The sequence below is a fragment of the Vulpes vulpes genome, chromosome 8 (genome assembly GCF_048418805.1).
Source record: "Vulpes vulpes isolate BD-2025 chromosome 8, VulVul3, whole genome shotgun sequence".
Classification (NCBI taxonomy): Eukaryota; Metazoa; Chordata; class Mammalia; order Carnivora; family Canidae; genus Vulpes; species Vulpes vulpes.
Window position 1 is genome coordinate 98,057,913 of NC_132787.1, and position 26,216 is coordinate 98,084,128.

At 37.5% G+C, this 26,216-nt stretch overlaps 1 protein-coding gene and 1 pseudogene across 1 annotated transcript; both read left to right on the forward strand.

Moving 5' to 3' along the window:
• Positions 1-26,216, forward strand: NT5C1B (5'-nucleotidase, cytosolic IB). The gene is made up of 9 exons (XM_072767659.1): positions 1-3,423; positions 5,451-5,540; positions 6,678-6,815; positions 8,373-8,846; positions 9,140-9,307; positions 10,818-10,947; positions 13,580-13,702; positions 14,132-14,316; positions 23,172-26,216. The coding sequence occupies exons 1-9, from the start codon at positions 3,391-3,393 to the stop codon at positions 23,493-23,495; spliced, it is 1,665 nt and encodes a 554-aa protein (XP_072623760.1). The 5' UTR covers positions 1-3,390; the 3' UTR covers positions 23,496-26,216.
• LOC112932149 (U6 spliceosomal RNA) lies at positions 10,342-10,442 on the forward strand (annotated as a pseudogene).

Sequence of the window (26,216 nt, forward strand, 5' to 3'; positions counted from 1 at the left end):
ATATTCAATACCAGCAAAATACTTATACAAATTGTAGTGGACCCACTCTAGAGCATATTGATTCATTAAATTGATGATTAGCCAGACCAAGTAAGTAATAGCATGAAAATACCTATTTAATATTACCTAGAAAAAATCAAGATACTGAATTATATATACTATATAATTCCAATAATATTTTATAAAGAAAGAAAGATTAAACTTCAGGTAAATGAATGAAAAAACTTTGGAAGAATATAACTGTAATTATGGCTATCAGGATACTGAGTTTACAGATTATTTCTTTTTTTTAAGTCTATAATTTTCACTAAATTTCATTATCTTTGAACCTGTTTCTCTACATACATATAAACATTTTAAAATATTAATAAATGTGACATTCTGACAAGTTAGTGACTTTTGTGACTTTACACTCAGGGAAGAAAAGCTATGAAGGCAATAGAGCCACTTTCTACAATATTAATTTCAATAGACCAGGGTGGACATGGTGAAGAAAAAGATTCTTCAGTCTTCCCAGTATACTGGTGCCTAGTTGCATTGCTCAATATGCACCCTACATTATGAAAATCTCCTGGCTAAAGCAGAGTTTACTAATATCCCCAGAAATTTGGCTTAATATTACAATTTCATAAGAAAATGAGAAATAGCAGAAGGATGGCCAAGTAGGAATCATGTCCCATAAATGATTCTGCAATGTCTTCTTAGCTCTGTCAAGGGAATGGGTATATTCCTCTCAGTAACCATGGTAAGAATCAAAACACATTTGCCAAAAATAGATGGAGAATACCTACTTAGACATGTTTGTGATATCCTAAAAAGTCTTTTTTTAAAAAAACAAAAATTTTATCCACAACTAGAACTGACAATTAAAATTTCATTATAAAAACCAATTTTGGGTGATCTGAGAAGGGTGAATGGCAATGTCAGAACTTTGCAGCATCTTGAGCTTAATTACCAAGGTTGAATTCATGGAGAAACAATCTAAGACAAGCAGAAGATATGTTGCTATGATGGTTAATTTTATGTTACAACTGGACTGGGATAAGGGATGCTCAGACAGCCAGTTAAACACTATTTTGAGTGTGTATGTGAGGATGTTTTTGGAAGAGATTAGCATCTGAATCTGTAGACTTGGGTAAGAAAGATCCACCCTCACCAATGTAGACAGGCATCATCCAATCCACTGAGGGTTGAAATAGAGCAGAAAAGGTGGAAGAAGGGTGAATTCTGTCTCTCTTCTTGAGGTTAAAATATCCATTTTCTCCTATGCCCTCAGATATCAGAGTTCCTAAGACTCATACCTTCAGACTCTGGGTCTTAAACCAGTTGTCCCTCGGGTTTTCAGGCCTTTGACCTTGGACTGAGAGTTCACCATTAGCTCCCTTAGTTTTCAGGCCTTCTGATTTAGACTGAATTATATCACTCGTTTTCCTGGTTCTCAAGTTTGTTGATGGAATATTATGTGACTTCCCAGCCTTCACAATTACATAAATCAGTTTCCATAAGAAATGACTTCTTATATACCTGTATATCTCCTATTGGTTCTATTTCTCTAGAGAACACTGACTAACACAGCTGCCTACATGTATGTATAATTTTTGGTGCTCAATAACAAAGTTAATAATCAGAAAATAATAAATAAAAGCAAATTAGGAAATCTGAAAAAAAAACAATTATTTAACATCATCCTCAGCACTCAGAACAAAATGATACATTTAAATCTCAGCACGTAAAATAATTCAAAACACTCATGAGGCTGATATTCTATGCTAGGCTGTGTGCTATGGGAAAAGACCAATAATCAAGGAACTTATTGAACATATGGATGCTGATTTGCATGAAAGAGTCATGGAAAGGACCAGAAGCAAAAGCTGATATTGGCTGTAGATCAGAAGGACCAGTCAGAAACCAAAGACTTTTTCATTCCCTAATCTCTGCAAAATCTTCCTCCTATGTTTTGTAGAACACAAGTCTCAGAGCTCTCTAGCTTTTGTTCCTAACTGCTACTGTATCAATTTCCACCTCCCAGCCTGCCCTCCTTGCTCTGTCTCTACTAGTATGGCTAGAATTTAGGATATGGGAAGAATCACCAAGCTGACATTTGATTGATTATACGTGTATATGAACTGTGAGTATTTTAAAACTTCTGTTCCTTCAAACAGATTGCATTGGAGATTAGAGATTTCTATTTGAACTCTCTACTATAGCTACAGTAGAATTATGAATAAAACAGTAATAGTGAACATTTATTAATCACTTATAAATATCAGGCACTGTCTTAAGAACTTCATCTTAGTTCAACTACCATTTGATGTTGATACCACCATTTTCTCCATGTTATAAATACAGAAATTGAGATTTAGGATGATTAAACCACTTGTTTAGGATCACAGTGAAGTAATGGCAGGGGCCGGGATGTAGGGGGACAGTAGAGAAGGAATTCACACTCAGGTCCTCTAAACGTGAGTCTGCATGTTTTACCATCTAGAAGACCCCTTGGATAACTTTGCTTACAGCTATCAAAAACTTCTTCTGATTTTCAAACAAAGCCATCAACTCCAATTAAGAGAGGTGGAAATTTGCTTTTGTCCATGATGGTTTGACCAACTCAGGCTGGTATGTGAGTCTTTTAGCTAAAGCTTGGGTGAAGTTAAAATCAGAGCTATAAAATACATTACATTAGAAGACCCTGTAAACCAGAGTTTGGGGCAGGATTTTACATATTTTCTTGTGTATACAAGAGGGACAAATGTATGTTTAAAAGTTCAAGGATAGGGCAAATGGTGGGGAAGATAGTGCAAGTATCATTCTACTACTATATCTGGCCATAGGGAGAGGACTTTAAATTCGTGACAGGTCTTGGCATTGTGAAAGACACCCGACACTAAAGCTAAAAGACAAGTCTAAACGCCACGTATAATGAAATCTTAGCTGTCAAAAATAATTTGCAGATGTAGAAAGTTCTCCAAAATCTGTCAGGATGAACAATAATACATGATTGGGTCCACAAACAAGTTTACCATTCATTTTGGCAGTGCCAGAAAATGTACAGCCACAGTGGGGCTTATATGATGAGTAATATAGTAATGTTTAAAAAGAAAGAAGCAATGATACTGATATTGCTTCATATTAAAAATTTTAACATTGTTTAGAAATCATTTCCTAAAATCTCTAAGAACGGTTATGAGTGGATTACTCAAATATGAAGAAATACTCTTGGTTTTTTTTTTATAGTCACATATTCAGAGTCAGTTTGTTACTATGGAATCACATATGATGTCATAAATTTGACATTCTAAATGCAAACTTAGAGCAACAGAAACAACAGGAAATGGAGCTGGGGAGAGGAAAACCTGCATAACAACAAAAGAAATTCAAGAGTGAAAAGAAATGAGTCAAACATCTCTGAAACAAAAAAAGAAGGTGAGTGAATTGAATGTCCTAGAATCTTGCCATAGAGCTAAGAAAATGCAGACATCAACAAATGTAAATATCCTTACCTCTGGGAATGTTCTGCAACAATTAAATCATTTCATATACTGACTACAAGCAGAGTAAATGGAAAGAAAATAAAGAATATGAAAAGTGGAGCAAAAGAGGATTAAAGCATTCAGGAGGGATCCCTGGGTGGCTCAGTGGTTTAGTGCCTGCCTTCGGCCCAGGGCTTGATCCTGGGGTCCCGGGATCTACCCTGGAGTCCCAGGATCAAGTCCCACATTGGGCTCCCCGCATGGAGTTTGCTTCTCCTTCTGCCTGTGTCTCTGCCTCTCTCTCTCTCTCTCTCTCTGTATCTCTCATGAATAAATAAATAAAATCTTTAAAAAAAACCCTTCAGGATAAGTCAATCTAATAATTCAGCATTTATTGAGCATATGCTTATATGTTAGTGACAAGAAGTGAAAATACTCTATCTTTGAAGAATGCACAGCATAGTAGGAAAGAGAATACAAAAACAAAGTACAATTCAGCGCTCAGTAAAAGTACGTACAAAAAACACAGGCAACACAAAGGAATGTGTTGCCTGTGCAACTTCTCCCAGGTCATGCTGAGATGCATTTTGAAGGACATTAAAGAGAAGAGGAGGTTACAAGGAAACAGGTTGATATGTAGGCAAATACAAGTCATTTAGCACAAGCAAACATACCTATAAAAGTGTACAGTGGAGGGCAAGTTGGAGGTAGACAGGATACACCATGAGGCTCCTGGTCAATAAAAAAAAAAAAGTGAATGAAGAGTGTACCAAGTGTACCAGAAATGAAGCATAATTGGATTTATGTTTTATAAATTTCACTTTAAATAGATGGGGTCTATGGATCTAGAAATCAGGGAGGATTTGAGGTTATGAAGCCTAATCAAAAGTCTATAATTCTAAGAATGAAGGCCCATAATGATCTGAGATCTGGAACAAGGCAATGATAATAGGGACAGAGAAGAGGAACTGAGTTTTAAATATCTTTTACAGTTATAAGTGACAGGGTTTCATGGTGATGATGTAAGGAATGGCTGGAAGGGTTTCAGGATCAGTTCTAGGACCACACACCTCTGCCATTCTCTGCAGTCACAGACTCAAATGTCCAACTAACACTGATGCAAAAAGGAAATAATGCACATGCTGCTCCTGAGCACATTGATACATATTAGAAGATGAACTCTTAAAATAGGAATTAACACTAGTCTTGATCACATTATAGCTACTGAGTTAGCGTGAAACAATACAAATAATGTTCCAATACAATGATATTTCCCGCAGTTGAAAATAAACATATTTGAATAGTGACCATGACATGAATTATCTCCCTGTTCTCGCCTAACTAGTCTTCCCTCTTAGCTTGTTCACAAGAAACCTCTTTTCATCCTAGCTGGTATGAACAATTAGAAAATATGTACAGAAGGTAGGACTGTCAATAGATCTGCACAGGATTAATAACCTTGATTTTAAAAATCCAGCTAATATAGGTGAGGCTTAGATCCACAGAAGATTGGAGTTCAGGTTTATTAAGAAAAGAAACAAAAGAAGTTTCATGGCCAAACGAAAAGTTCCTTAAGTAGCAATCTTTAGAGTAGTAGAGAAAATAAATGTTATTCTGTATGAGCAATTTCACATTTAAATCAAAGTCCTACTGAGCTCTGAAAAGTCATCCCACAGTATTTCCTCTGGCATCATTTTTTAAAATGATAAATGCCTCATGCCTCAAATCTATAAACCAACACATTTATATATTAAAAATTGTTTATATAGTTCTCTGATATGTATTATTTTTATTTATGCCTCTTAGAACAAGATGGAAAATGTCTAAAATGCATACATGTATATACATATATATGTACATATGTTTTTTTATATTGGCAAAGAGACAAATTCTAATTTTTGTTTATCCTTTTATTCCCAAACCCAAGGTTTCTTATGCTCCTGTGATTAATTAATAAACATTCTTTGTTTCCATATTAAGAATGAGACTGGATCGAAGAACTCAAAAGACAGCATAGACACAGAGAAAAGAAAGGATTCTGACAAATCAGGAGTTCGTCTGAGCACTCAGGTGAGCTGACCTCTTAAGAGTTGGTAGAGAATAACAGAGCAGAAAGCATAACAGAAAATTTGAGGGGGCAGGGACGTTCTGGAAGATAAGACTGAGCTTCCAAGATTTCTATTAAGGGATATCTAATATCCTCATGGAGAGGCTAAGGACAAACTAGGAGAAGCTGGTCCCTGCTTTCCCCACCAGTACACATCCCCATGTTCATGTAGAATATATAATTAGAAACCACAGCTACATTCTCTGCTCAGCCTATGGGAGGAGACTGGTCTTTGTTCGAATCAGGGAGGGCAGGGGAGTCTGGCCATCGCATTGACCATTTTCTGCACAATCTTTCAGATGAGGCGTGCAGTCAATCCGAATCACTTGCTGAGATGTTGCCCCATGCGAGGTCACTCGTCGTGTAGACGCTGCCTTTGTGCAGCTGAGGGAACAGTACCTCTTGGCCCTTGCCGCACAATACGTATTTATATTCACATGTGCCTGTTGTGGGAGCAGGGCCGGCAGATCACCATGATCAGGGTGAGCAGAGATCAAACTACTGATTTTGGAGGGGAGCCACAGGCAATCTGGGTGAGGGGAAGGATATGGGGAATAGAAACTCTTCCACTTGCCTCTCCATAGGGTCCTCCAGTTTGATTCCTCCCAAAGGAAAAGCTATAGAATGCTCTATTCCCTCTTAGGCAGCTGCTTGGGAGCCCTGCTGCAGCCTCACTTAGGTGCTAGCTGCCCTCATCTTTGTAGTGTGCTCAAAAATGGTAAATATATATGTCTTCCTAGCTTCAGCTAACAGGCTTAACCTTAAGGGAGAAAATGAGAAAAAGGGAAGAAAAATGGTCAACTCTGCCATCTTCCATTTAAGAAGAGCCACAGGTGAAAAAATATGAGACATCAGATTTGTTTCTTAGTTTTGGATTCTCCTCCAGGTGGATCTCTATTTTTTTGCTCCTCAGAGAGTTTAGGATTGGGCCAGAGCTAGAATAGCATGTAAGGGCCAAGGTTGAGTTAAGGCCATATAGGACAAGGACCTTCTCTTTGGGCTCTGCTATGTTCAGCTTGAAGTAGTTGTTCTGTAGGCATGTGCATGGCAGGAGTGGGTGATGGGGTGTTACACCCCTGGGTCTCTTGTCTCCTCCAAAGGGATCACAGGAATTATCATTGCCAAAGACTGATTCCCGAGGGTTCCTTGTGCGAAATCAGTGGTCCCGAACTTCACAGAGCCCATCTACCAGAGGTCCATCAATAGACGAACCCAGAAGCAAGAGCACCAGTCTTAAGGTAGAGATGGATATAAAATTATGGAGAACATGATATAATGATAATAGTTAACATTTATTGATGCTTTCTATGTGCCAGGCCCCTCTATGTACTTCATGTTTTAGCTAATTCAATCATCATTAAAACAAACAAACAAAAACCCCATAAGCCCCATTTTAAGTTGAGAAAATTGACACAGAGTAACTTACCTAAGATCTCACATTAATAACACTAATAGAGGTAGATTAAAGCCCAGGGTCACTAGGTCTATAAGCTGTACACTTAATGATTAAGCCCTTTGGCTTCTCCCTTTTTTCCTTTCTTTCTTCTTCCTTCCTTCCTTCCTTCCTTCCTTCCTTCCTTCCTTCCTTCCTTCCTTAACAACTATTTACTGAATAATCAAACCTTAGAAGATGGAGTGGAAAAATCAACAAAAGAGATAAATTGTTGAAAAGTGTTAGATTGTGTGTTGTTTTGGTCCCTTAACTAGGCCTGGCCCCATGAAAAGAAAATGTTAGTTTTGAGATCAAGTTTTTGATACAGGGAGAGAGAATGACACAGACCTAGCCACTAGGAAACATGTATCTCTGTGAAAAGTGGCTTAATAGTCTAACCAAAAATATGCCTTTTGAAACACATGAAACAGTCATAAAAACTGAAATAATATATAGATGCTTAATAATTCATTGCACACCTTCGTAAAGGTATTTTTTCTCTAGAATTCTTCTTTTTTACTTAGGAAGATGATTCTCTCCAAATGAGCTCCATTGGCACATAGAGTTATTTTCTTTACTTTTATTTTTTTAAGATTTTATTTATTTTTTCATGAGAGACACAGAGACAGAGGCAGAGGCAGAGGCAGGTTCCCCATGCAGAGCCCAATGTGGGACTTGATTCCTAGACCCCAGGATCAAGACTTGAGCCAAAGGCAGATGCTCAACCACTGAGCCACCCAGGTGCTCCAAGGCACACAGAGTTCTGAAGGCAATGGAGAGATGCTTGGTTCTCCAATCCACCAACCTTCCCAGCAATCATGGCATTAATCAGAGGGCAATGTAGAGAGAGGTTCCTCCAGGTGTTTTGTGGAGTCTGCTGGTGGGAACGTCTGGTCTAGTTGCTCATAGAGTTAACTGGAGGTCACAGATGAAGGCAGTGGTGAGCAAGGACCTGTATTCAAGCCCTCCATCCTACCTGGAGGTCTCTGAGCAAATGCAAAGGAAGCAACAAACGTTGCAAACTAAGTGCCAGCTCCCTAAGGGCAAGCAAGGAAGAAGACCTGTGCCCTATCAACTCCAAAGGAAAAAAAAAAAAAAAAAAAAAAAAAAGCTTGAGGTGCTGACGGGGGAAGGTAGAGGGAAATAAGAACCGTCTATCTCTGTGTCCATGTAACTGAAATAGCCAATAACTGGGGCCTTGAAACATCTGAGCCCCTTCAAGCCCCACTGAAAGGAGCTAGGATTGACTAGGATCAAGTTAAGGGCTATGAATGGGTAGAGGGGAGGGGAAGGCTCCTTGACTCCTCCTGGTTAGAGATGGGCACAGATACGCATCTAATGCAGACTCACTTTCTTGCTCCAGCTCCCCAATAGCTCCACGACCTCCCGGACTTCATCTGCCTCCCCTAGCCAGCACGAGTCCCCAGAGCAGCTGTCAGAGCAGGCCTCTCCGCCCACGCCACCTCTGCCATCCACGCCGCCCATGCCCCTCGACACGCGTCCTCCCACTCCCCCGGAGTCCCATAGCTCATCCCGGCGCAGCACCAGGATGCATGAGAATCCCGAAGCCTGGGCTCACGGCATCGTGCGGGATATCCGCGACTCCCGGGAGTCATCGCAGCTGCGGGATTACCCACGCACGCCCCCCACCGAATGGAAGTCGTATTCCCAGCGCAGATCCACCTACTCCTCCCAGCTGGACCGCGACTGTCTGTCTGAACTGCCTCAACCACCTCGGCAGCACCAACGGGAGGAAGAGGAGGACGAGGAGGAAGCCTACTGGGCCTCGGTGAAAACTCTGTATGAGAAGATCCCGAGCTGCTCGCGCCCCCGACCGGTGAGAAGGGTCCACCCACCTGGTATCTGAGACTCCCCTCCACTCAACCCTGCAAGCCTCAGTTTCCCCCAGCCTCCCTCCTCTCCAATGTGTAGGAAGTCCTGCCCAGCTTCTCCCCTACCCATGCAGCCTTAGGAGTTGGAGGGAATCCCAGCCCTTGGCTGTCTCCAGCATCCCAGGGCTCCAACAGGGGCCTTGCTGTTTTCTTCCCACCTTGCCTTGGCATGAACCCCTTTCCTGATCCCTTCCATCTGTGTGGCTGACTTTCCTCCCAATGGCGCCCTTCTCTGTAGCCCAAACCCAAGAATGCTATCACCATCGCTGTGTCATCCCGGGCTCTTTTCAACATGATGGACGGCAGGAAAATCTACGAGGAAGAGGGTCTAGAAAAGTACATGGAATATCAGCTCAACAATGAGAATGTCATCCTGACCCCAGGGCCTGCGTTCCGCTTTGTTAAGGTACGCTGTTATATTGTGTCTGGAATGGCAGGACTCCGGATGCAGAGGGAAGGACCCGTGAAAACCCTTGGGATCTCATCCAGGTTCCCAGATAATTCCTGGTCCACTCTTGTAATCCTTGTCTTTTTCAAAGTGACCCCAGGTCAGTTTATGCTTCCAATAGAGGCTCATAGACTGACGAGAAAGGGCCTCCAGTTCTAGATTTGGGATGTTGAGATGGCCTCAGTTCAGTTCTAATCATGACACCTTTAAGAAACACCTTTGTTTCCTTCCTAGAAGGAATGGTAACCAGAAGCAATAATGAGTTTACAATGCCTGTAGTAGAAACAAAATGCCTCATTAAAATGAGATGAAATTCACTTCAGCTGCTTTTGACCCAAATATAACATATTAAGAAAATCAAGATGATCTTGGTTGACATGATTTTAATTGAAAATGTAAAGTTCTCTGAACTCGTAACACTGATCCCCTATATAACTTATACAAATGTTACAGAATAACATTATAACCAGGCGGAAATAAATGACACTTCTGCAAGGTGTGAGTAGGAAGTGATTTTCTTTTTTTTTTAAATTTTTTAAATTTTTATTTATTTATGATAGTCACAGAAAGAGAGAGAGAGAGAGAGGCAGAGACACAGGCAGAGGGAGAAACAGGCTCCATGCACCGGGAGCCCGATGTGGGATTCGATCCTGGGTCTCCAGGATCGTGCCCTGGGCCAAAGGCAGGCGCCAAACTGCTGCGTCACCCAGGGATCCCAGGAAGTGATTTTCTTTTAAAGATTTTATTTACTTATTCATGAGACACAGAGAGAGGCAGAGACATAGGCAGAGGAAGAAGCAGACTTCATGCAGGGAGCCTGATGTGGGACTCAATACTGGGACTCCAGAATCACGCCCTGGGTGGAAAGCAGGCACTAAACTCCTGAGCCACCCAGGGATCCCTGAGTAGGAAGTGATTATAGGGCATTTTAAAAGTATGGGAAGAAACTACTAACCTATTCTAAAGACTCATGTTTAGAAAATAGACAAAGCGTGTTGGTAGCATGTATTCTAAAATTAGAACAATACAGAAACCATTAGCATGTCTCCTTTGCAAGGATAATATGCAAATTCAGGAAGCATTCTATGGTTTCACAATAAATGATAATCACCAGATGATAAAGAAAAGCAGATTTTAGAAATAAAAAAATTAGACAAAGCATGAAAGGGTTTTATCCCAATCCTTTTCTCTGCCTACCCTACAGAGAGAATTCTAGGAAACCAAATGTAACAATTTTCAACAAACATTACCTATGTATTCAGTAAACATTAACTGAAGTCCTTTGCATAAGAGGCTGAAAGTACAGAAATGAGTGGCATAACCCCACCTTCAAGGAACCATGATCTCTCAGTGAAGAGTCTTCAGAGTTTGAATTTGACACCAATGATATCTTTTCTCTCCAGACTTCAGACTTCAATGCCCACCTTGCCTGGCCCTCTTTACATGCATTCATGTTTGTAACCTGCAGGCACTGCAGCATGTCAATGCTAGACTCCGTGAGCTGTATCCTAACGAACAGGACTTATTTGATATTGTACTGATGACTAATAACCATGCCCAAGTGGGAGTGCGGCTTATAAACAGCGTCAATCACTATGGTAAGTAAAATAAATACCATGTGGAAGAACAGCTTGCTGCTCTGGAAGAGAGAAGCCATGTTATTTTGCTAACTGTGGCCTAACTAATGCAGTGTCTTTGATACTGAAACCCCCCTCTGCGTGAGGAATGTTTATTTGCCTATGTCAGAGAAAGAGAGGCCATGTTCATTTTTAACTTCAGCATAGAGTTGGGCCCAAAGCTCTGGACTTAACTTGTCAAGTGTGAATTTCAAAGTCTTAATCCCAGCTCCTGCAATATATTTCTCTGTTTTATGTTTTTCACTTCTAAACTTGACTTCAAGGAGCCATCAACCCAGAGGCTTTCCCTGTGTGATCAAACCTCTTGCTCACCACAGATCCGTGTATGAGGTTTACGGGTTTTCACCTTTCCTGGCCACTCTTACAATCTGATTCTCCCTGACTGCTCTCCTCACACATCAAATCCATATCCATGCCAGCAAAATTATCTTTGTTCCTTAACATGGAAATTTTGATTGACTCTAGGTTCTTCATGGCATTTCCATCAGCATGTTGGATACTTTAAGAGAAAATCCCCATTTTCCTGTTATGGAATTACTCAACTTGTTATTTGGGGAGTTTTAGACTATTTTCTAAGTACCTATCCAGGTTTATGGATATGTCAAGTCAAAGTAACATTGAACTTTTGCATATTTAAATTCAAGGTTTAAAGTGGGCATAGTTATAAATAATCAAGCTGTCTTACAACTTATGAGTTTTACATTATCCTAATTATAAGTCTGATGTCTGAGACATACTTTAAAAAATGGTTGCCTTTCAAAACAGCAGCTTTCATAGTGTTACGACATGAGAAGAGATCATGGTACTCATCTATGCTAAACCTTTTATTTTTTACAACACACAATCTTACACAATTTAGTAGGTAACCTGGGTCTATCGATTCTTCACCAAACTGAGCCCATCAAGGGCATAAGAAATCATATGTACCTATCAGTTCTGCTAATGAGCTGGTTGAGTTCATCTTCTCAAGCAACTTTATTCATGAAACAATAGGCTTTCACCTGGAAGAGTTAGTTTCTTCCATTATCTGGGTGCTGAAGGCAATTTGTATCTCCCTCTGCTATGGCCTGTTACATTATCATTTCTGTTTTACATGCCTGGCTCTCAGTGAACTGTGATCTCCTTAAAAAGGGAGATGATGTTTTAATTGCTTCTGAAGTCCTCAATGCCACTAAATTATTTCTGATCATTAAATTAATATTATTTAAGGGTTTGTAGAATACACTTTTGTGTCACTTATACCCAATATTGGCTTAAGTGAAAAAAAGGGTATTTTGTTAATATCATAGCAAACACTTCAACCTTAACTGTGGATGGATGGACCCTACTATTCTGTTAGTCCAAACAACTGACAAGACACAAAATCCTACTTTATATCATGTACAGCTACACAGTTCACTATGTATCTAAAAACACTTTGAATGGATATATACTATTATATGCATAATGTTATGCTTTATTTAATTGTTCTCAAATCATTAGAGTGTGTGCTCTTATAAACAATCTTGAACTGAGACCTTTACACGTAAATCTATATCAGAGTTTCGGATTATTCCCTTAGAATAAGCTAGAAAATGTCAAAAAGTATAAACCAATAAAAGCTCTTGATACATATTGTCAAATTACTTTCTAGATAGCTTGTACCAGTTTATACTTTCATCTAAAGTAAAAATAGGTGCCTATGTCACAAACCTTTCACCAATATCTAGCATTTGTTTTTTAATTGTTATTGATTCGAAAGACATTTAATGGCATTTTAATATTTAGTGTAATTTTAAATTATATTTAAAATTTCAAGTAAAGGGTCACTTGGGTAACTCAGCTAAGCAGCTGGTTCTTGGTTTTGGCTCAGGGCAAGAACTTGGGGTCCTGGGATCAAGCCCTCAGGGAGGGGGTCAGCTTGAGGATTCTCAGGATTCTCTCTCCCTCTGCCCTCCCCCACCCCACCCACCCCCCATGCTTGGTTTCTCTCTCTTTCAAATAAATAAATCTTTAAAAATAAATAAACAAATAAATACAGTTTCAAGTCCAGAAACACTTTCAGACCTTTTGTTCTTGTTTTCAGAAAACAGCTTAAACCCTAGCAGTGCTTGTCATTACTATTGTATTGTCCCTCCAGAAATACAGAAATAGTGCTTAAAATAAAGCCACACATTAACTATCTCTTTCAACAAGTAAAGAGCCTGTGGTTGAAGGAAGAGAACTTTGTCTAGTCTAGTCACAAGAGTCACTGTGAATCAGTGGGCTTAGACAAGTCTTTGTGTCTCAATATCCTTTTCTGTAACAATGATAATAATGCCTATCATACAACTGTTGTGAGTGTAAATTGGCATGGTCTATGTGAACATACTTAATAAGCTATCATACACCAAACACATTCACTATTATATAAAATAATAATATAATTTAAAATATAATTTTTATATGTAACATAGCAGTTTTTCAATATTAATGCTACAAAGGTAATTCTAAAACTTCAGTAAGGAAGTTATTCCTAAGGTTATTCCTCAATTATTCCTAAGATAACTTTGATTTACATTTAAAGTAAGGATATTGTCTCTGACATAACAAAGTCTTTCTTGCCCAATAATAGGCTTACTAATTGATCGCTTCTGTCTGACTGGTGGAAAAAGCCCCATTGGCTATTTGAAGGCATATCTTACCAACTTGTATCTTTCTGCAGATTCTGAAAAAGTACAAGAAGCAATACAAGAAGGTATTCATTGGGTTTTATCCCTCAAGTTAATAAAGAGGTTTGCACTAGTGTTGACTTTCATTGGGCTTCATATAAGATTATATGGCTTATGTCCTTGTTAAATTTTCTGCTAAGGTGTTTCCACAAGAGGCAGCCCCTAAATCTGTCTTTTAGAGCTTTTGACCTTCTTGGAGGTGGACATTCTCAGTGATTGTCCTACAACCCATTTTACACTTTCCCATCCATTACAGAAATGGAAGCAGTGCATAAACAACTGTTTTGAGATGTGTGGTTATAAAGAGCAATTGAGTCATCAGGTTAGCTAGACAAAAATATTGTGAGGTCTGGGCGGACTTTTTCTTTTTCTTTTTCTTTTTCTTTAATCATTAAAATGGTAGAAGAAACTGATGCCCCTGAGAAGAGTATTAATAAATCTCCATGGTCTGCCAGGGATCGCCTCTGCAACAATGTTTGATGGAGCTAAAGACATGGCTTACTGTGACACACAGCTCCGTGTGGCCTTTGACGGGGATGCCGTCCTCTTCTCTGACGAATCTGAACATATCGCCAAGGAGTATGGGCTGGACAAATTCTTTCAACATGAAACACTATTTGAAAATAAGCCTCTTGCTCAGGTAGGTTCAGTGAGTTCTAATTATTTTTCATCTGCTTATTTTCTAAAATACAGATATACATAGTTTAAATTATTTTAGGCAGGCCACTCCTCATTTCTTATTCTTTACACTTTGCTCCCTTTCTTATCCTTCATACTTTTCTCCCTTTCATGAACTCCTCATTTTGAAACATCTACTAGTCAGTTGGGTTTTTTGTTTGCTTGTTTTGTTTTGTTTTAGCATTCTTTTATCTATCCTTTTTGGAAGTGTTTCTATGATGTTCTCGTGATAATGAGTTCACCTCCAAATTATAAGTAATAGAGGTAATATGGTTTACCAGTGAGCCATTTCTACATAAGAAATTCCCAGAATAGTAAAATGATTTCCAATAGGTCAGTAAACATTTGTGGACCTCTTTGCCCATAAACCTCAAACTCACTAACGGCATTACTTAATTGAGAAAATCTGCACAACTAAGAGCTCAAATTGAATCAAAATAATGAGCCTCAAACAAGTGCAAGCTATGAACACCTAATCAAAATGAAACTGAATATTTCGTTTTTTTGGAATCAGTCCATGAACTGAAGTGTTAAAGTCACAGTCTGAAATGAACAAAACTTACAACTTCTGAACCAAAGAAATTTGAAACATCAAAATATTCTCCAAACTGAATCTGAACTGATGGGTTATTTAATTTTAATCTAAGAATTTTACCAAAGAATTGGTATTTTTTTTTCTTAGCTCTTCTAGAACTTAAGATAAACTTAAAGTTGTTATTTTCATTACACTTCTAAAAATATAAATAGACCAACTGAAAGCTGAAAAGTTTCACTAACTCACCTCATGTTACAGCAAGTGATATTTAAACTGTGTGTATGAGTGTGTGTGTGTGTGTGTGTGTGTGCACATGCATATAACTTCATGGCCCCTCCATAATAGCTTCTTTGAAGCCTTGATCTTATGTTATGAAGTTGCTTAATGCTAACAAATTGAGAGGAAAGTCTTTTGTTGTATTTTACTTAAAGTCTGCTTTGCTGAAATTCAGAGGCCATTGTATAGTAGGCTTTAACTATTACTGAAATTTGGAAGAGTCCCAGAAAAAGAACACTTAAAAAAAAAAAAAACTTCAAAAACATAATTACTTCAAGATAATCTTAAAATATCATTTTCTCATTACAGGTAAATAATTCAAATTTCTTTTAGATTTGGCATTAATCATTTCCCTTTTCCAAGTTAAAGAACTTGTTCTTCCATTAAATGATTGAAATTTTGAAGCCCAATACTAGTTATTACTGGAATACCCAACAAATTTCTATTAAACCTACTTGTTTCATTATGCAGTCCTTCTGGCAGTGGATAAAGATGTTGGTTTTTTTTAACATAGAAGAGGGTAGCTTTTCTATAAAGACTGGCTTTGCCAGTGTGTTCCACTGATGAGAAAGATGTTATTGGGTGAAATTACTGCCCAAACTTTTCAAGTATGTTGATCATGGGACTTGCGGCTTGGTCATGACAATGTTCTAGTCATCTCAGATGGAGTAGACAGCTGGACAGGATTAACTTGTCCACTCAGTGCAATTTATAAGCCTCCAGTGTGGCACCACAGCAAGTAACAGACATTTCCTGATTTGATGCCTACCTCATCTCACCATTCTCAGCCAGTGGTCTCCAGTCGTGTGTGTGTGTATGTCTGTGTTTTAATCAGAAATATTGAGGTATAATTTATATATAGTGAAATTCATAATTTTTAGTGGATGCTTCTAAACGTTTTTGACAAGTGTATACAATTATGAAATGATGACCAAACTCAAAATACTCATTATACTCACAAAATTCCCTCATGCATCTTTGTAGACATCCTACCCTGCAATCTTCAGGATCTATCTCTCCACTACTAATTTGATTTGTTTCCCAAAGTTTTTCCTTTTCTAAATGTCACATTAATGGAACCACACAGGATATAATCTTTTGAATTTGACTTCTCAAATAAGAAAAAAGATACATCCACGTCATTCCATGTATTAGTAGTGTCTATTCCTTTTTATTGCTGAGTACGAGTCTCTTTTATGACTGTACCACATTTTCTTTGTCCATTTACCTGTTGGGTGGATATTTAGCTTATTTCCAATTTTTGGCATTTATAAATAAAGCCACTTTAAGCATTTGGATACAAGGTTCTATATAAACTTAAGATCTGATTTCTCTTGAGTAAATAATTAGGAGTAAGATTACTAGGTCATATAGTATATATGTCGCTAGGTCATATGTTTAACTTTGTAAGATACTGGCAAACTATTTTCCAAAGTGACCAGATAGCTTTGCATTCCCAATAGCTCTATATGTGAGATTTTGTTGCTCCGCATCCTTATCAGTATTTCGTACTGGCAAGTTATTTTTTGTTTGCCTCTTTTAAACTGTTCTAGCGGATATATAATGGTATCTCATTGTGGTTTTAATTTGTGTTTCCCTAATGACAAATGGTATTGAACATGTTATCAGGTGTTTATCTGCCATCATGTGTACTCTTTGGCAAATATATCTGTTCAAATGTCTTGCTCATTTGTATTGGGTTTATTATTGAAGTTCGAGAGCTCTTAACATACTAGGGATATAAGTCTTTTAGCAGATATACTTTGCAAATATTTTCTCTTAGTCTCAAGATAAACATGTTTTTTTATTCTCTTTATATATTCTCTTTCAGTGTCTTTCAATGAACAGAAATCTATTATTTTGATGAAGTTCAATTTATCAATTAGTCCTTTTATGAATTGTGCTTTAAAAAAAAGATTTTATATTTATTTATTAGAGAGAGAGAGAGAGAGAGAGAGAGAGAGAGAGAAACAAGTTCCATGCAGGGAGCCTGATGTGGGACTCTATCCCAGGTCTCCAGGATCACACCCTGGGTGGAAGGCGACGCTAAACCGCTAAGGCACCAGGGCTGTCCATGAGTTGTGCTTTTAATGTCATATCTAAAAACCGTCAAAGTCACATAAATTTCCTATGTTTCTTAATGTTTTCCTATGTTACAAAATTTTGTAATTTTAGGGGTTTTAAAAGGATTATAAATCTATTTTGAATTAACTTTTGTATTTGTGCAAAGTGTTGGTTAAGTTCACTTTTACTGCTTATGGATGTTCCAATTGCTCCAGCATTATTTGTGGGAAAGACTAGCTTTCTGTTCCTTTAATATAGGTGCCCATGCTTTTACCAATATCACACTGTCTTGATTAGTACAGTTTTATAGTAAGTCTTGAGATTAGGTAGTGTGAGTTCTTCAAATTTGTTATTTTTCAAAATTCTTTTGGATATTCTAAGTCTTTTGCATTTTTTACAGATTCAACAACTAGCTTGTCCATCCTTGGAAAATGAATTCTGCTTGGATATTTTATTATGATTGTGCTGAATTTTTAGCTTAATCTTGGGGAGGGGGATGTTTTAATATCAAGTCTTTCAGTCCATGGACATAATATATCTCATCTCTCCATTTATTTAGGTCATCTTTGATTTTTTTTCATCAGTGTTTCAAATATTTTTGTATACAGCTATCACAACACTTTTTTAGATTTTATACCTAGGTATTTCATATTTTTTGTGCTATTGTGAATGATAGTTTAAAATTTTGATTTCCAATCTGTTTGTTGTAAATATACAGAAATACAATTGGTTTTTGCATATTGACTTTGTATCTTGCAACTTTGTTAAATTCACCAGTTAGTATAGAAAAATTTTTGTAGATTTTTTTTGAGATTTTCTACATAGACAATGTTGACTGGAAATAAAAGCACTTCTATTTCATTGTTTCCATTCTGTATGTCTTTTAGTTATCTTTCTTGCCTTAATACCTTTGCTAATGTATTCAATGGTGTTCAATAAGAGTGGTAAGAGGGGACATTGTTGTCTTGTCCCTGATCTTTGGGGTAGGTCATTCACTCTTTGGCTCCTAAGTATATATAGAGAATATATATTTTTTATGATTTCAATTCTTTAAATTTGTTGAAGAGCCCAGAATATGGCCTATCTTGGTGAATGCTTGATGGCTACTTGAGAAGAATGCTGATTCTGTGTTATTGAGTACTCAAAAATGTCAATCAGATTAAGTTGACAGTGTATTAGACAGGTAATATTGCCCAGATTTTCCATACTGCCAATGATTTTCTATCTTCTATCCACTATTGAGGAGGCAGTGTCAAAGTCTTGAAGTATATTCTGAGGATCGATCTATTTCACCTTGCAATTATATACATTTTGCTTCATGTATTTTTAATCTCTCTTGCTTAGTGCCCAAATATTTAGGATTGTTATACATTCTTGGTTAAATAATCCCTTTTCATTATGTAATGTCTCTCTGTCTGAAAGTCACATAATCACACAAGCTTTTTGCTCTTTGTATTTTTTTTTGGACTGGTGTTTATATTGTATATCTTTTCTATAATTTTTATTTTTATCCTATTTTTGTTTTACATTTATATTGCCTCTGTATTTAAATTGGCTTTCTTGTAGATAGTATACATATATAGTTCATGTTGCCTTTTTTGTACAATCTGACAATCCTTGTGTTTTAACTGCTATTCTTAGATCATTTGTATTTAATATGATCATTACTTAATATTAAAATCTACCATCTTCCTACTTTTTTCTATATGTTTCATCTGTTGTTTCTTCTTCCTTTTCTTACTTTTTGGATTTATTGTATGTATTGTATGTTTCCAGGATTCCATTTTATCTCCACTATTAACTTATAACACATTTAAAATTTTTCAGTGATTACCCTAGGATTGACAACATACAACTTTAAGTAAGCACAATCTACTTTCAAACAATATATTGCCACATTATGTACGGTGTAAGAATCTTACAACAGGATACTCCCAATCCCTTCCTCCCATATTTTATGCTATTGTCACACATTTTATTTTCACCTATACTATCAACTCACAGTACTTTGCTACTATTTTTTATTGGGTAATCAATTATCTTTAGAATGAATATGGATAAGATAAAATATATGTCTTTTGTATTAATCTTCATTTTAACCATTTCTAAAAATCTTCATTTCTTTGCATAGGTCCAGGTTTCTCACTGGTATCATAGCTATTTTGCCAGAAAACCATTAACATTGAATGTAGAACTGATATGCTATTACCAAAAGCTCTGTTTTTCTTTGTTTGAAAAATTCCTCATTCTCCTTCATTTTTGAAAAATATTTTATTTTGACCGCATATAGTTTTCTGCATTTACCATATTTTTCTTTCAGCACTTTGAAAATAGTCAACCATTTTTTTTTTTTTTTTTTTTACTTCAACAGCCATCTCCAGGCCCACTTCCAGTGGTGAAGACTTTTGTTTCTTTCCCCTTCCCCTGTAGTAGTGGATCTTTACCTGTGCCCTAGGGGTGACAGTGTTTAAAGCCCTAATTCTGGCAGTGTAAGACTTTTGTTACTTAGGAAACATGGGGCAAGGTGGAGTTTTAGTCTTTTCTCAGAGTGGTAACTGCTCCTCTCCTCCATGCCTGCACTAACAATGATTGCATTCTTTCATTTCCCATCCTGCCTACAGTTTTCCTTAGAAGCATCTAGTGAAGTCCATTGAAAAAACCTATAAGGAAATGTGTGTTTCTTGGGTATCTGGCTTTCAGGGCTTCTTTGCACTTTTATTAGTCCACATTTGGCCTTTTGAAAAATTATCTCAATTTTTCATACTTGCTTTTATGGTGCCTGGTATGTCTTCCTCCATTGCTTTGCCAAAGATGTGCCAGTTCTTGAATTCCATCTGTCCTTAAAGATAACTTTAGATTTTCCCTTAGATTTTTTTTCCTTACATTTCATGTCATTCTGTTGCCCTGTTACCTCAGCTCTCTAATTGGCTCAATAAATGTTCTGATCTTTTTCTTAGATTATCTGGCTTTTTCTTATTTTAGATAGGAATATCATCAGTTTTTCTAACTTTCTACATCCTAGGCAGATTCCAAACGTTTTAAATCATATAGCTTCTCAAAAAGTATTTTTTAGGAACTTTACTTCATATTTGGTATTTTTATTGACAAATTATATACCAGTACTGCTGCACAAATAAGTTGTAAAACATACCCAAAAATAGAAAATAAGAAAGGATGACATGGATACCTGGTTTGAATATAGTAACATAAACTGACTTGTCCCTATTTCTCCTTTTGGAAACCACTCAAAAGGAGCAAGGAGAACTGTACTCCTCTGTGTTTCAAAGCCAAACTATTGTGAGTTGGTGGCTCCTGCTAATAGTTCTACTGTTGCAAAAAAAGAAAAAGTTAATAGTTTTTTTTTCACATGCATAGAGATAGATATAGATATGTTTTTCACCTTTAGAAAGTGAGTATTACTTGTTTTTTTCCTGATATATGCAGCCTCAGGGACACAGTGATCTAAATAATGTTTAGATCAAAACAGACAGTGATCATCTAAATAAGCCATGTTTATTAAAAAAACAATTTATTTCCAGGACAGCAGAGAAGAAGGGATCTTTGGAATTATGAAATCAAGTCAGCCTTAGAATATTATCTTTTACCTTTGCCATAAATCCTCAAAATGTTCCAAGGAAAACCAATCTGTTTCAGTGATAAGTAATAAAAAGAGAACCGGCAAAGAATATAAGCAAAGATACTGAGAAAAGGGAAAGAAGGGCAAGATCTAATAAGACACGTAGATCTCTCACTAGAAATAGAGCCAAAATATGATAAAAAAATATCACTAAACATTTACTATAACTTTTAAAAACTTAATAAAGCAAGTCAGGGTCATAGAGTAGAATTGCAAGAATCAGGGGACAGATAGTAAAAAGCTAAATGGCAGAACTCTGGAAATAAGTAGAGTTGGAAAATAAGTTTTTAGAGAGGAAAAATGACAAAATAGATCACAGGTAAAGAAAACATATACATAAATGGAATCCCTGAAGAAAACACTGCCATTATATTCTGAGGGGAGGAGAGGGTTGTGTGTAGTAAATACAAGGATGCAAATTTATATAAAAATATGAACCAATAAAACATCCCAAACTGTCAGAAGATCTTAATGCATACATTAAACTATTAAAAGATTAAAGGCCACATTATATAATCAGAAATTGAACAAAGTGATCCTAAAATTGGAAATGTTCCCTAGTAAAATTGTTTTACATCAAAGATAAAAAAGTAATTCTTTGGGCAATCTGCACATATGAGTGGGGAAGAAAATCAAGCTGTCCTCAATCTTCTCCACAGCAGCACTCAAAAGAAAAAGACAGTGGAGCATTACTTATTAAAAAAAAAAAAAATCTGGGATTTCAGGGTGGCTCCCAGGGTGTGATCCTGGAGTTCCAGGATCGAGTCCCACATCAGGCTCCCTGATGGAGCCTGCTTCTCCCTCTGCCTGTATCTCTGCCTCCCTCTGTGTGTGTGTGTGTGTGTGTGTGTGTGTGTAATAAATAAATAAAATCTTTTTAAAAAATCTAAGAAAATGGAAGGAAAATCTAAATCACAGATTCTATACCCAGCTAAAAATTCATTCATGTAAAAAGAATATAGATCAACAGTTGAAAATATCAGGGGTTGTTATTTCCATTAGATTTTCTTGAGAAAACTAGTCTAGAAGACAACATTTCAGCCAACATGTAGATGATTGGAAACACAAAGGAACAAATGGGCACAGGATATATTTAATCCCAGAACTAAAACTAAAGCAATTGTAGGGAATATGGTGGCAGAAAAGAAAGCACACATTATGTGTCCTAACAATGTAGAAATGATATAACTAATGAAAACTGGAGAAACGTGGAGGAAAATACCTAAGGAAGAGTAAGTATGTTGCTATCTTCAGTAATAATAGGTGATCAAAGGATAGGATGTAAAGCTGATAAACAAAAATATAAGAATCTTTAATAATGCAAATGTAAACACTGAGAAAGAGGGAACAAGTAAAATCAGGTGGTGCAGAAGAAATAGAGGATAAGAGAGAGGCGAATAAGTGCTGTGATTTAATTATTTCACACTGTAAAAAAGAATAGATCCTGGATTAAAAAAAAATAAAAAACCAGAACTATAAAAACATAGTTACAGAGAAACCAATAGAAAGAAAGAATACAAACCTTCCTAAATCTTAGATAAAACACACATACACACATGCACAAAGGAAAAAAAAAAAAAAACACAGTCAATGAACAATTCTTTAAAATCTTTAAACAAGGAAAATGCAATAAAGATCATAAGGAAGAACCATCACATATATGTATAATACCAATAAATGTAAATGGCCTAAAATTCTACTTTGTTAAAAAAATTAAGACTTCCAGATCGGAACACATAGCAAAACCCTATTCTTGTTCTATTCCAGAAAACAGCTGAAATTAAGTGTTCAGAAAGGTTGAAAATAAAAGTGAGTTTGAAGATCATAAAGGTAACTGTAAATATGAGACAAGGTTAGATTCAAGCCCAGAAGGCACTGAACTAAATAAAGGAGTATACTTCATAATAAAATGTGCAATTCACAAAAAGAAAACTAAAATAGTTCTTTTGGTGATTAACCAAATTTTATTTAGAGTATCCCATTTTGTCATGGATAATTTACATCTGCTGCCCTGGTTTAAATTTTTATAGAAACTTCTTTCACTCTTAAAACATCAATATTTAAGATAATAAATTATACGGTCATCCTACATTCATTCCAGGAATGCAAGGATAGTTTCATACTACAAGGAAATATATTCACATAAATGCATAGAATTTCAGGATTGTTCCATTGGTATTATAATACTGCATGTCTAGTGCAGTACTATATCCTTTTATAAGCTCTTATAAGCCTCTGCTTTTTTTTCAGCATTCACTTCCTTTAGCTCACTGGATCACAGTTGTGACATATGTTCCTTTTACAGGGTCCCTTAAAAGGCTTTCTGGAAGATTTAGGCAGACTGCAAAAGAAGTTTTATGCCAAAGACGAACGGTTACTTTGCCCTATCAGGACCTACCTGGTTACAGCCAGGAGTGCAGCCAGTTCAGGCGCCCGTGTGCTGAAAACCCTTCGCCGCTGGGGTCTAGAGATAGACGAAGCTCTTTTCCTTGCTGGAGCCCCCAAAGGTCCCATTTTGGTGAAGATAAGGCCCCACATTTTCTTTGATGACCACATGTTCCACATTGAAGGGGCACAGAAGCTCGGCACCATATCAGCTCATGTACCTTATGGCATTAATCAAAAATGAACAATTAGGGATGGAGAGGAGAAATAAAGCAGTGAGTCCGGTATTACAGAAACCACTTTTTGTGGATCTCTAGGTTATTAGATAGGTATTTCAGAAGATCAGGCCAGAACTTAGTTCATTTGGAAAAGAGGTTACCTTTTGATTTTTTTGAAAACATTTTGAACTTTCAGGTTACCTTCAACTACTTCTCTCTGAGCTGTCAGTGCTGTTGAATACAACTGCACCTACCCTCATGGGTAAATCATAATGATGACTCTTTAGGATAAGCTTAGTACTTGAATGCTTAAATGCTGAAAGGCTAAAGCCTAGTTGGTTTTACAAAGCATTGCTCATTTTTGGATGTTGGTAGATAGAATGAATTGTTACCCATCATCACTGTAGAATATTGGTCTTCAAGGAAGGAAAAGAGTAAGGTTAAACACACTCTTGAAAATTAGAGTTTATTCTGTTGCCTCTATGACCAGCTTTTTAATCAATACAAAATTAAAAAGTCATTCCACCTGCATAAGTATACCAATTCTGACACTGCTCATTCAGAAATAAATCAGCAGGTTCTTCATATTGGGCACTTTCCATCTAAGATGAGATCCAGACAGAAGTTCCTGGGTAAGCAAGCTCCTTTGAAGCTTACCTGGTGGGTCCATTGCCTCTGGACCACAAGGCTTCACATTTGAAATCTTTAGCTCTGGGCCAGCAGGTAGGTCCAAGGTTTACACAGGAAAAAAAGCCTTGGCTGCCACTTCAAAATGTAACATAAAGTATGGTATCCTATATCCTAGACTTTCGCTGTTACCATTCTTTTATTATTTTTGTTTTGTTTTCAAGAAACATTGACCAGTTTTTAACCATAATCCATTTTATAATAGGCACAGTGAGCTGGTTATTTTCATGCCACCTCATTTTCCTACAAATCAAATGTTTGTAACAGAGTATTATTATTATTATTACCCCCATTTTTATCAACGAAGAAGTTAATACTCACAAAGAAAAAGTAGCTTGTCCCATAATGTGCAGCTAATAAATGGCAGAACTAAGACCCAAAATTAGGTCTTAACTTCAAAAGCTATATTCTGTCTACTTTCTCTATGTTATAGAGCCTTCCACATCAAGTTGTTCTTATTAATTCCATGGCCAAAGGACCCATCTTGAACAGATTCGTCTTTCCATTAAGTTCTATGCTTGAAGTACACAGCAGTTACATAGATCTGGGGATTTCCTTCCTCCTCTCCTTTTCATGCCCTCTCCTGTTCTTTCTATCCCCACCTCTATCTCTAGTGCACTATGTATACGTACTCCACCCCAGCTCTACCTCGAGAAAACTGCTGCTTGACATATAGCTTTTGCTCTGCTTCTTAATTTGATGTAAGCTAGTCCGAAATATATCAGTCATGACCCTCATTCAGTACCTACTATTTTCTCTGCGTTCTTCAGTGTGAAGACGACAAAAGAAACTCAGACATAATCCCATCCTTTAGGAAATTGAAAATCTCAAACAATCTGGTAAAGTAAGTCAAGCATGAAAACTGATATAGTCAACACAAGAGGGCTTTTTTGTCCTCAGTACCAAGAGAAGGTCACAAAGGCAGAGATCTGCATGGGCTGGAAGTGGTCAGACCATAGAATTGAGGTCCTCTTTGAAGTAAAAGTAGATAGAAAAAGAGGAAACAGATGCTCTGGGATCAGTGAGTTTGAGAGGCAGCTTCAAATTACAGAAAGGGTGGAATAAGGGCCCATCCCTGGTGATTTCTGCTCTGGTGCCTTGTGGAATCACCAGGGACAGTGCTCCTCTCCACCTGTGAGCTCCATCTTCAGCACTCACCTGAAACCTTCTCCTGACATTCTAACCCTCTTCTATTTGTAATGCGACTGTTCACTGCATGTTATATCCTTCCCAGATGTACAGGAGTGAAGAAGTGCCTATCAAAATAATAATAATGTAGGGAGTTTATTTCAAACTACACACGTTGTGTGTCTCTTCTCTTGCCCTGAAGATTCTATGATGGGGGCTGTGGCAGTGGAGGTCTCTGTACCAGACGATAAGCACCTGCAGGGCAGAAATGGCATCATCCTATTTCTCTGTGACTCTCACAGGGCTCGGGGTCTGGCGCATATTGGATGCGTGAGTAGATGAATGAATGATGACTTGAGAAAAGCTTGGTCAAAAGCTATGACATCTGCAGCCTGAAGATGGGTCCCTGTGGCAATAAGCCCTGACAGTTTTCAATCACTTTACAGTGTACAAAGCACTTGCACTTCCATTATTACATTTAATCGTCTCCTGGAGCGTGCGTGGAAGTACTTGTGAACGGACCTCCTCAGAAGCGTGTGTCTACAGTAAGTCCAGGCTTTCCCTCTGTATCTCGAGCAGCATCGCCTAAGACCACTGCAGGATGACTCTTGCTGTAGACATCAACACCGCCGTGGCTTTCAGTTCTCAGGCTGTGGTCCATCAATCAGCAGCGCCGGGATCACCTGGGAACTGGTTGGAAATGCGAAGTCTCAGGTCCCATCTGGACCCCGTCGAAGCCTAAACTCTGGTACCCAGATCCTTCAACTGGGGGAGGCGGAGCCGGAGGGTTGTGTTGCTTTTACGAGCTCTGCAGGGGATCCGGATACGACACTAAAGCCTGAGGACCACCGGTCCATTCTGTCTCCCACTGGTTCATGTTGCTAAGTTCTTCGCCTCATCATAATAAAAAAAGAGCCCTTCCTCAGACCCCA